This window comes from Orussus abietinus, unplaced genomic scaffold (genome assembly GCF_000612105.2).
Source record: "Orussus abietinus isolate OABI.00-Male unplaced genomic scaffold, Oabi_2.0 scaffold27, whole genome shotgun sequence".
NCBI lineage: Eukaryota > Metazoa > Arthropoda > Insecta > Hymenoptera > Orussidae > Orussus > Orussus abietinus.
This window is the reverse complement of record NW_019394254.1, coordinates 152,066-163,669: the sequence shown is the minus strand read 5'-3', so window position 1 is coordinate 163,669 and position 11,604 is coordinate 152,066. Positions and strand designations below refer to the sequence as shown.

The 11,604-nt window shown below is 47.2% G+C and overlaps 3 protein-coding genes across 5 annotated transcripts; 1 reads left to right on the top strand and 2 right to left on the bottom strand.

Annotated features, from left to right (window-relative positions):
• Positions 1 to 2,544: 2,544 nt before the first annotated feature.
• LOC105694803 (protein dpy-30 homolog) lies at positions 2,545 to 3,834 on the bottom strand. Of its 2 annotated transcripts, XM_012415814.2 has the most exons (3): positions 3,666 to 3,834; positions 3,428 to 3,501; positions 2,545 to 2,965 (listed from the first exon to the last, which is right to left on the bottom strand). In XM_012415814.2, exons 1-3 carry the CDS (start codon positions 3,679 to 3,681, stop codon positions 2,723 to 2,725), a joined length of 333 nt encoding a protein of 110 aa, XP_012271237.1. In that variant the 5' UTR covers positions 3,682 to 3,834; the 3' UTR covers positions 2,545 to 2,722. The 2 variants fall into 2 exon arrangements, with proteins under 2 accessions (XP_012271237.1, XP_012271238.1); XM_012415815.2 differs by lacking the exon at positions 3,666 to 3,834 and having other exon boundaries at positions 3,309 to 3,436.
• Positions 3,835 to 4,496: 662 nt separating this feature from the next.
• LOC105694767 lies at positions 4,497 to 6,803 on the top strand. Of its 2 annotated transcripts, XM_012415717.1 has the most exons (6): positions 4,497 to 4,688; positions 4,950 to 5,062; positions 5,142 to 5,565; positions 5,628 to 5,798; positions 5,863 to 6,062; positions 6,156 to 6,803. In XM_012415717.1, the coding sequence occupies exons 2-6, from the start codon at positions 4,987 to 4,989 to the stop codon at positions 6,683 to 6,685; spliced, it is 1,401 nt and encodes a 466-aa protein (XP_012271140.1). In that variant the 5' UTR covers positions 4,497 to 4,688; positions 4,950 to 4,986; the 3' UTR covers positions 6,686 to 6,803. The 2 variants fall into 2 exon arrangements, with proteins under 2 accessions (XP_012271140.1, XP_012271139.1); XM_012415716.1 differs by lacking the exon at positions 4,497 to 4,688 and having other exon boundaries at positions 4,704 to 5,062.
• Positions 6,804 to 7,199: 396 nt separating this feature from the next.
• LOC111674327 lies at positions 7,200 to 9,542 on the bottom strand. The gene is made up of 3 exons (XM_023434178.1): positions 9,444 to 9,542; positions 8,752 to 8,840; positions 7,200 to 7,497 (listed from the first exon to the last, which is right to left on the bottom strand). Exons 2-3 carry the CDS (start codon positions 8,786 to 8,788, stop codon positions 7,301 to 7,303), a joined length of 234 nt encoding a protein of 77 aa, XP_023289946.1. The 5' UTR covers positions 8,789 to 8,840; positions 9,444 to 9,542; the 3' UTR covers positions 7,200 to 7,300.
• Positions 9,543 to 11,604: the final 2,062 nt, after the last annotated feature.

Sequence of the window (11,604 nt, the reverse complement as noted above, 5' to 3'; positions counted from 1 at the left end):
AGGCGACGACGACCTCGAGGGCGCTCCGGAGTCGGCGGTCCTGGCTCTCGTTGCCGACTCCTCCCGATTTGTTTGCCAATTACCGTTTCGGTAAATATCTCCGAGCCGTATTTCCGCGCGCGGCCCGGGTCTTCCGTCGAGGAAAGTCGGTGCCTTCGATGTTTAGACGGATAGGACGGCTCGCAAACCGTGCGGTTTGCCGTTGCACGAGCCGAGTCGAGACGATCGGCCCACCTTCCCTCGGCGAACACCCCCGCGACGCGTCGACGTCGGGTTTTACCAGGTGACGATAAAGGGTCTCTCGTTGAACGCGGGCCCGCGACGATTTTCCAAAAATCGCGACGGGCCCCTCCGCGCGTTTTTGCGCCTTCGTCCCCGACGGACCGCGGAGATCCGGATATTACGCGAAATATCGGCACTCTCTGTCCGCGTATTTCGAGCGGACATTTTTCCTGTCTCCGGGCGGTCGTTCAAAATGGGATGGAATCCTCGAAACCGACCCATTCGTATGTTCACCGCGCCCTCGCCGAATACCCGCGTACTTCCCGGGAATATCCTAGGAATATGAAATATCCGCAACGGGCCGACAGCAGGGGACGCGTAATATCCAGATTTTTCGCACGCGACGCGCAAGGCGATCGATCGCCGAAAAAGCGCTTCCGGACTATGGCGTTACTTTCCACGTTACGACCAAACGTCGTCTCGAGCGGGCGTCGATCGCGGCTCGTCGGTGATCCCCGTGATCCGTCGAGAAGTCGGCAGCCTCCCGCGCCGGCTCGGCCGCGACCGCGAGCATATTTCAAGAAGGATCACAGGGGTCCGCGCGGGGAGGCTGCTTAATGCCCGCAAATTATAAATAATTCCTCGGCGAGGAGTCGCGCGCGGCCACAAATCAAGGTTTGCCGTAATTCCCGGCCAGAATCCCTCGGCGCTCCCCGGTCTCTCCTGCGAGACGCGAGATTAAACGTCGGATTAAGCGCGGCCGAGGCGACCGATGCCGACCTACGGCTCGGCCGCTGACGGATCGACGGCGGAATCCTCTTGGACGTCCGCGCGGGTCCGCGCGGGTCCGCGCGAGTGCGGCCCGAGTCTTAAGGGGCGGCATCCGAGGGGTTCGGGTAACTTTCCTCCGAACTGGAGGGACTCGGCGACTCGCCGACAGCAGGGCCCGCTAAATCAAAATCAAGGGGGTACGAGCGAGCTCGGCGACCGGCTCCCCTTTTTTCTCGACTCCGCCTCCGTCCCAGCCCTCGAGGTCGCGAAAGCGAGCCAAATCTGAAATGAAAATCTGCGCCGTTCGTGGAACGCGAGACTCGCTCCACGCCTTCCACGGTTTAACGACTCCGATTCCCCCGAAAAAAAAAAATCGGTCTCCGGTTCCTCGTCGATAAAATCCTACGTTCGGGGAGAGACGCTTCCACGAGATTACTCTCTTCGGAGGTACGCGATCGTTTCTCCACGACTTACCCTGCGACTCGGCAAACCCCGCGATCGCTGATCTCGACGACCGCTTAGATCGGTCCGAGTCGAGCGATCACCGGCCGTAATCCCGACGGAATTTCAATATGCTGCCGGTCGAACGTCGCGGGCACGAGCCGAGCCGACGAGCCGAAACACGGCTACGCCATTAACGAAGGGGCGCGCTCGCTGCTCATCCCCGTGGGTTCCCGGCCCTCGCGGTTCCACCCGGAGCGTGACACGCTTTTCCCATTACCCTTTCCCGTGGAACCGCGCCAAAGGTGCGCCAGCACCGGCCCGCACGCGCGCCCGGATCGGCCTCGATTGCCCCAAATTGAAACACCGTCGCCGTCCGTTCGAGAAAATGCTCGGTTAAAGAGACGCGAGGAAACTCTGGCCCGGATTCGAAGGGGCGAGGGAATTTTCACGGATCCGCGATTATTTAAAGGACGATGTACCTCGTTTCAAAGCGTCGCGTCGTTGGCGATAAATCATCTAATGAAACGAGCAGAGGACGGAGAACCGTTCGAAATGCCGACAGACCCTCGACGTCGATACTCGTTTATAAGCGGACGTTCAAACGCGACGACACCGATGTAATCGACGCCTATTCCTCCATGGACGTGTATTTTACGACTGCGAGGAGAAAATTATCAGCTCTCGATCGGTTAAATAAATTCCATCCTGATTCATTGGCCGATTACATTTAATTGCCTCCAATTAAATTGTTGATCCAATTAAAACGAATGCGACGCCCAATTCGCCGGAGTTATTGCAGTGATTGCGATCCGTTAGATTCTGCCCGGGGATCGGGTAAAATCACGACGAATGATCTGACCCCTCCCTTCTTCCGCAGTTCGGACGGCCGTTGAGCCAAACGGAGGGTCTGTCGGGCCAGTTCGAAGGCAGTTACTTTGAAAAATAGTTGAAATATCTCTACCATATTGTCTCTTAGCACGATAAACAAACAGAGCGACATGGTAACTTTCGGAGGAATCTCTTTCGGATGGAATCCTAAATGGATATTCCACGAGAATTTACTTGGGATCGCGTAGGAATCCCACCAAGAGACTAAACCAAAATTCCTTTTACGTTTCAGGTGGGATTCTTAGTTAAATCCCTTACTTCCTACCTAAAAACTGACGTAGATTTATTTGTCTTACAGTTCTCATGGTACATCTTCGCAAACACGTAATCTCACGATCAAGGTCCAATGATATCGGAGAAAACCATTTAACACGCACCTTTGCACAGGTTCCTATGTTCACTGACTAGTCGGCGGGGACCCGCCGTTGTCGTACTGGCTTTTGTTCCTTAATAGATACCCGGCTAAGAAACTGATGGGATCCGGTGGTCTCTCTTTTGCCAGACTCGATAGAGCTTGTAGCAGAATGGGCACAACGGTTTGGTCCAAGTACTGCCTTGTAGGGAGGGACTGCACTTCCACGCGAGACTTTTTCGACGGCACACCTGCTAGATCTGGGTCCTTATCCATCGTTATGACTTTCTATAAGTAGAAGAATGGATCTTTGTTTAATTGGCAGATATCGATTGAGAAGCTATGCATCTTCACGATTCACTCGAGAGGTTTTGCCATGGTACGAGACGACGGCTGAACGGATAAGTAAAAACCACCATGGTAGATGCATCGGAAGGTTCTTATACTCGTCCCCTTCTAACCTAACATTTTTCCCTGTAACCAGTATTTGTCTTGAAATGCTTGTAACGTTACAAAGCGTACTCAAACTTTTTATCTCCCTTAAAAGACATCGTCGAAATAAATTCATCGACACATGCATATAACTAAATATATGTTACACGTTTAGACACATCGAGAGTATTTTATTTACCAACGCATTACGGAAGCCTCGATCCTGCTCCTTCGAGTCCCTCATTGTCATTTACTCCGTACAGCCACGTCTCGCGAGTTGCCATAATTAGAAATAAGTTTTTAGGAAATCTTCCTTACGTGGGCTGCATCGGACACAACATTGGCGATGGGTTGAGCGGGCACTGCCTCCGTTCGTTCCTCGGTAGTACTTTCTGTGTGTTAGTGACAAAATCTGCTTTAAGTGAACGATGAGTCCTAACCTCTGCGGTGGCGCGTGCGCGCACACACGGTACTGTTGACCGATTGAAAAGTTGCTCAAAGAAAGGTTAAGGAAGGAAAACTGTACCAAACTTGTTGGAACAATTACGATACGTACCGCCACCCGATGCCATCGCCGGTGAAGCAGCGCCGAGCTGTACTCAACCCTGTTTGTCGCTTCGAATACGGAGTAACACAGAGTACCCGTACCCTGGATTGTCACCATGGTTTAGCCGCTGCCATCTAGCGGTCCGTAGCGGTCGTACTGCTCACGTAGCCGGAGATGAATGTGACGCGACCAGGGCGTTTATGACGTAAAGAAGAGAACTCGAGTCATCTTCTTTACTTTTAATCAGAGATGAGTTAGGAGATTGCTCACGGGCAGGGTCGCGCGGTCTATTTTTTTCGGAGGAGGTACAGGGTTTGGAGTTTTTGTGAGGAGTTCATCACTTTTTCAGCCGGTTCTCGGGCTGCCCAGAGTTGTAACAGGTGGCAAGTGCATTAGCCGTCTGCATCCTCCACCGGAGGTCGCACAGGACGCGGTCGCTCGATCCTTCCCGTGAATCTCTCAACTCATCTCTGATTTGGCGATCGCGCGACCCTGCCCGTGAACAATCTCCCAACTCATCTCTGCTCACTACCACTCAACAATTTTCGATTTACAGGGTGTGTACCCTTATTTCAATATTACTAGACCGGAAGTGCTAGTGATCTCGGTTTTTCATATAGCGAATACGTAATTCAGCGAATAAACCCACGTGAGATGAAAGTGCGAGAAGTGAGCGCTCTCGTGAAAACTACGTTCTTTCACATAGCGAATACGTAATTCGGGGAATAAACCCACGTGAGATGAAAGTGCGAGAAGTGAGCGCTCTCGTTAAAAATACGTAATAAACGCCCTGATTTTTAAGGACTAATTAATTTGACGAGTTCAAAATTTTTTTGACTTAACATTGTTGAATATCAAATTTCTAATGGGATTTATTATTTTTTATTTAGAAATAGAAGGGTGTAATATACTTTGCGCTCACGTAGAAAACTAGAGACGTATTATACGTTGTGATATACACGTAGAAAATCACGTACATTACATGCGTATTATACTTACACAACCCTACTGAGGATTGAAGCGATTTTCGAGGTAAATGCGGTGGGATCATTTTCAGCGGTTTTTCGACCTGCCCAGCCTGCACTGATTTTTTTATTTGAGCCGTAGCTACTCTCATGTTCTCGATCTTCTTTCTGATAGTGATAAAACTCGGAACATGGTTATATGCCCTAAGCGTGGATTTTACATTGCGAACCGTGGATTTTAACTTGTGGTTTTAATAACAACACTCCTAGCACTAAGAATAAAAAATGAACTTTCAATATCTTTTCATGTTTTTCCCTACTTATTGAGGTTGCACTGAGATATTGTATTGTTTATTTGTGATAATATGGAAGTACTTTGGAACAAATTACATTTGGAGCGGCCCCCAATGAATACTTGGCGTGTGTTCAAACCAGATTTTGGTAAAGATATCAACCTTACAGTATTCACATTTGTATGCTTTTTATTTAATGTTGTATTAAAGTACTATATGTCTTCAAGGAGTATCCAAGTTCTTAGCAACTGTCAGAAAAATTGAACAAGACATAACATCTCAGGATATTCTGCATACAGAAGCTGCAATCCTGAGCCGTTTAATATATCGAATGAAAAGTAAATTCAGAAGCGACAAGGGCTTGAAAAATATGGAGAAAGTTAATAGAGCGCTTCTGAATTACTTGGTGCTGGACCTCGCTAAAGAATATAAACGTTTAAAGGATAACATAGCAAATGACCATGATATTGTTATCTTGCCGACGAGGCAAATGTTGGAATATGTTCTTGTCAGAACCCAGGGCTGTGCAAAGCTGATGTGTCGCATAGAGGATGTTACGATGAATGCGGCTAAATTTCTCAAGGCGAGAATTAGTTTAGGTCAAGCATGGGCAGTATCAGTAATCGCTTACTCTGTCATAAGTAGGATATGGTATGTCATTTTAATTTACTCTATAAGTTTGGTAGTATGGTGAATAAATATTTTTTCTTTAGGGTTCTTTCACGGTATTTAGTGAAAAGATGTTGTAATTGGTACGATGATCTGTACCATTATCTTAAAGCATTTGAGATCGTTGGTGTACCTTGGCTTCCACATGACTATGTTCTACCTTATAATTTGAAGGCTTGGCTTGATGTTTCCTGGATCGACGAAGAACTAAATTGGTATTTGATATTTTACCATATTTCACATAGTATTTGCAAATTTAAATATTCATTTTATTTATAGCATTCCCACGCATCATCAGCAAACCGAAACCATATTTAATTTAATCAAAGTTGGACACAACGAAATGGAAGATTTAAAATTCGCTGTTGAACTGAAAACTAATGGACCCGAGGACAATGTGCCAAAATTAGATCTTTTACGAGCAGAACACGAAACAAATGAAAACAGATGTAATATATTGCAAACCGATGATATTGGACGTAGGTTATCCACGGTGTTATTTATCTTATTCATCCTCTTTTAGTACAGTACATGCAATTTGTTAGAATGAAAATATTGATACTGTATTTTAGAACCAGTTAGTCGTCAAGGATTTAAACTAGACTCTACGGCCGAAAAAACTAATGATAAAACGTTATTAAATAAAAGTTCAGAAGATCCGAGTAGCAGTAAGGATACTTCAAAAAGTAAATTCTGTAGCCTACCGGTATCGTGTAAAAGGAAAAAAGAAGAATGCACGTCATCTTGCAAAGCAACGAGGAGAAAAAAATTCTGTGAAACAGTAGAGGAAAAAACAACTGCTGTGGTAAAAGAAAAAGAGCGATTGCAAACTATAAGTACGACAAATGAAAAAGAAAAGAGGACAACCGATGTGCAAGCTCATAAGGAAAAAATGTTGAAGAATTTAAAATCAGTGGATGATTTTAATAATTTTTTTAGCGCGGACTCTTATCCAGGGTTAGATAAACTGCAGTGGAACATGCTTAAGCGAAAAACCTTAAAATCCTTGAATAAATTAAGTAAACACGATCTTACGGACAAGGCAAAGTTAAAGCTCATGCGTGAAAGGTTGGGACAACGTTTAAGAGACTGGACCAATTGATGCTTCTCAGTTAAATCTGTTGCGTTCTAATTTACATTCGACGTAAGTTCTTATGACACATTTGTATAACTCAAGAAGCGAACGCTACTAGAAATACAAGGAATTAATTATACACTTACATCTTCGTCATGAAAAAGATTTTATTAAACTCAATCATTACTGCAAAGTACCCGCGTCCTTTGCATACCTATTTCAAGCATTGTCTCGCGATCGCTTTGAAATTTGCAAGCTTCCGGTAGGTCATTGTATAGTACCGAAGACGATCTTACAATAGTTCGTAAGAACGACTATGAATTCCAGTTAGGACACGTAAGAAAATGAAAGCGTTGATAAGCGTCAAGAAGGAAGGCTCTCTTGGAAAATGCGATGCAAGCGTTATTTGTCTTTAACCGAACAATGAGATTCATTTTAGGAGTGCTATTAACGTTTTAATTCCAAAGTAAATCAATACGAGGCGACAAGATTTATTTTGCTCGAAGCAGTTGCTTTAATAAACGTAGAAGGATTATTTTTGCGAGCAGTTCGGTAGTATCACGAATTTGGTGGTTGAAGTCTTTTTATGGATGACCGGTCGCTCATTGTCTTGCAGATAGTCTTTGCGGAACGGGATCGAAGTTATGCATCGTAAACGAGGTGTAGGTGCCTTGTGTATCTCCGAGGTGCCACCCAAAGTTTAAGCCCAAGATCGGGCACCCTCTTTTTCAGATTGTTAAAGCAGCAAGCTCGAAACTGGCGAGTCCCGCAGCTGTTCACGCATTCTCGGCCGCATTGGTCGCAGGACAAGGTTTCTCCGAATGTCCAAAGCGCGCATACTGAAACATTCAAGAAGTACGCTTCCATGTAAACCCAGGTATCGCTTCTATTTCGATAAGCTACTTTTATTTATAAATCACCGAAATCGAGAGAATCGGTTCGGTTCCCCCGTTTGGTTACGAAGATCATCTTCAACGTCATACTACTTAATTAAGAAGAAAAAGGGACACGAATAGCAAAAAGTACTAATTCCGTGTATTTATTCGCCTCGTGCGTCCCCATGTTTCGGGATGGATACATTTATGGATGTAGCGACGGCCCTTCGGTGCTACTAATGAATGTCAATTAAGTAATTACAAGTTCCGCACCGCCCAGAGGTGGTACATAACTTTGCGGCAACTTTTACTATCTCCCCCCTTGGTAGAATAAATTCTGGACTGATAAGTTCAGGTCTCGTTTGCATCGATGCTTTCGGAGATCGATACGATCCACTGGCCATCTCGGAGCTAGGGAGAGACACGATCAAACGTATTTAATGCGGAGCAAGGACACCGATAAAGATTCCATGCATTTCGGTAGGACCTATCGAAGCGTTCACGATTAATAAGGATCTAGCCGGCGCGCATTCGATGCGCGCTAATTACGAATAACGCCACATGGGAAAGATAAACGATCGGCATTTATTTCTTTGCCGAAGATTCCCGGTCGAGGGAATTTGAAAAGAAAAAGCCTCGCGGATCGCGGGACCATCGAAAATCCCCCTACCAGGAACGGCCTTGGAACCAGGTGAGCCGATTTCCGGATAGCAGGATAAAGATATGAGAACGTAGCGAAAACAGTCCTATCGGAAGCTTGGGTCAAAGATCCACGGGAGGATCAAGGGAAATGATTTCATTGGGCCGAACAAGCGGACAATGAACCCGGCGATTTCGGATTACCCGCCCACGCCGCGGAATCTTCCGAGGAGGCCAGAGAGGATTGCGGACCACCCTCTTTGCCCTGGTGTTTCTTGGTAGTATTATCACCGAGCAACGTTACTCCCTCGTAATCGCGCGCTGTCTCTGCCGGCTTTGGAGGAGACAATTCGGATTAGGATGTCCCGAGTGGAACGAGAATCGAACCGCAAACGGGGATACCGCCCGTGTGGTCATTTTAATGACGATTAATCGGCGGCGAGCCATTTCCACGGGTTTCCGAGATCCCCGACGCCCGATTTTTTTGTCCGTCGCTTCTAAAAATAAAGGTGCAGAGGAAACGACTTCTTTGCGTCCCTTTAAAAAGCTGCGATGGGGAATTAAATAACGTTACTTTACCCGCAAAGAAGACGATCACGCATGCATAATGGCCCATCCTGGTTCTTGCCTCTTGGTCGGATGGCCGGTTCGACGGATGTTTCTTGCACCTGAAAGAAAATCAGTGTTCAGATGAAGGATATTTAGTTACGGGAAATCCTTCGGGCGAATATAACTGGCTACGAGGAGGAAGTCGGAAAGTAACGTCTCCTTCTCGGTAAAGCGTGCACGGTTTGGAGCATTGTCAGAAAGTGCAGCGATCCGAAAAGAAGCCGCTACAAGAGCCAATTATAATCCTTCCACTCCCCGAAGGGATTCCATTCACCGGTCGCGTCCTTAAGACTCTGCCGTGTCGCCGAGGCGTTCACTTAGAAATCGAAGATCCTTCGAACGACTCGACTTCGTAAAGGAAAAAAACACGGACTTGGCGGTACCTGAGCCAAAAAAGAAAAAGAAGAAATGGATCTCGTTTGATCCAAGGAAATCCAGAAATACATCTTTCTATTTTTAAACGCGAGTATCATCACACTTGGACGTTGACACTGGAAACTTAATCGCGACGGACGGTTACCCGATTTCAAATGAATTTCGTTTTCCCTTTAATTGGTATTCGTTACTATTTCGCCGAGGAGGTCGTCGCTTCCGATTCGAAAAGCGACAGAGATGGAGAAACGAGGAAGAGGACCCGGAACGTCCCGCATCCAGCGACTCACCTCTTCGGATGAGAGTCCGGTTGCAAATGACAATTCGCGGGGGTGCCTCCTGTTGATCTTCTTCGAGATGGCTTCCCCCACCATATCCGGAGGTCCAACCCCCTGGCCACCCCCGAGATCCGCGACAGGACCGCGTCTCTTTGCTCCGGCTCTTCGGGGTCTCGCGTTTGCGCGCCGATCCCGATCCCAAAGACCAAAGACCTCTCCAGTTAATCGCCCCCGCAAAGTATCGAAATTAACGGCACACCACCGACGCGAATTTCGTGTCGGGCGCGTCTTAATTATTCTCTAACTCTAAGACGGAAGAACTTATCGACCAGAGTCTGGGAAGTGCATGATTTGTAAACCGAAGTCGGGTACTTTTGCTTGCGTCGATTCTGGCTTTCACATTGTGTACCTTATCATTTGCAAGAGCCGCGTCGACGATAGGATCGATGTCGGCATCCACGTGCTCGGTGAATCGAGTCCGAATATCGTTCGCTTCGGAGCACATCGCTCAAAGCGCGCTCCCATGAGACTTTCGATATATTTAGTTTGACGAAATTTCGCGGATTTCTCCGGAAAGGGAAAGCAGGGACGAGCGGGTCCAAATGTCCTACGCTTATTAAAAATACCCGGCGATCAGTGAGCGAGCGTCGCGAGAGTTAGGAGCGCCCCGACGAAGAGCGCGGACCAGCGTTTGTCTCCGACGCCGCTGCTCGGTTGGGTTAATTCACCTGTTAACAATAATTGCATCCTCGTCAACAAATGTATCGATCTTCGGCCCGGCTTCGCGCACGGAGGGCAAAAGGGAGCTACTTGCGAGTGCAAGTGCAAGGGTGATTTTACGGGGAGTTACGGGGAAAGTGCGAGCAAGGGAAGGGAACGAACTTGGGTCGACGACGATCTTCTTGACGCGCTTGTACACCGGCGGAATGGTCAGCTCGCACTCGACTACGACGGGTTCCCGAGGCATTTCCCGTATCGCCACTCTCTGCACGATCAAGGAATCCTTCGTGTCGTCGTTCCGTATTTCTTCTCCCAGCGGTTCGAACGCGATCCCTTCCGGAGAAAATATCCGCAGACCGGGAGTGGGCATCGCGCCGCGGGCGATGCACAGGACGACCGGTTTCCCGGAGATTTTAGCGGAAACGTCGAAACTGATCGGCGGAACTGCAAAGGGGACGAGTTTAGACGAGAGCGAGGACCTTTCGTCCTTTTCTTCTTTGCTCGAAAATTTACCGTAGACGTCCATCCTTTTCGATTTCGTGTCTCGCCCCAAGTTCGTCACCACTTGGCAAGTGTAGGTACCCCTCGTGTCGTAGGTGACTCGTCGAAGACGAAGGGTGGAGTGCAATTTTGAGCGACGGAGTCGCGGCGTATCGCGGTCCGCTATCGTCCCGATGATGCCTCTGTACCGTGGTCGGGCTGCAGGGGAGAATAATTATTTCAAGAGTTTATTTCCTTTTTAAAGGAACTCTCATGCCGAGCTATTTACTTGTGAAAATCTCTTCGTAATCGAGGAACCATCTCACCGAGATGATTTCCGCTCCCGAGATTTTGAAATTGCACTTCAACTCCACGGGTCCGGTCCCGTTCTCCACGCTCTCGGGCACATCGACGTCTAGGATTTTGACGCCGTGACTACCTGTTTTCAAACGGTTCTCGTTTTGCAAATAGTACTTAATGACTTCTTCCCTTTGTGAAAAGGTTGTCCGAAAGATTTAACAAACCTGAAACTATTGAAAAACGAAGTAGCACCGTAACGAGGACGGTCGAGACGAGCGACATTCTCGACGCTCTTCCATGCAACAACTGGCAAGTTGAACACGTAACGTGCCTTTAAAACTGCAAAGTGTGAACTGGATTCTGCGCACCTTTCAACTTTAAACACCACCGTTCCTGTCAATTATCGGTTTCTAATTAATTGTACGAACTAAAGATTACAAAGTGCGGCATCGATGTCAGTTCACGGATGAGAAACTGGCAGTTACATCTTCGGTTACCTCAAAGGGAGTTTAGGTCGTGACCGAAAAAAAGTATATCATCGGAGAATATCAACTTTAAGTTTCTAGAAAAATGTACAAGGTTTCCCTCGAGTAATTATGGCAGTTCGGAGTGATAATCGTTCAAGTTACATTTTACATACAAACACGCGTACAAATGAGGAGGTCAACTTCCA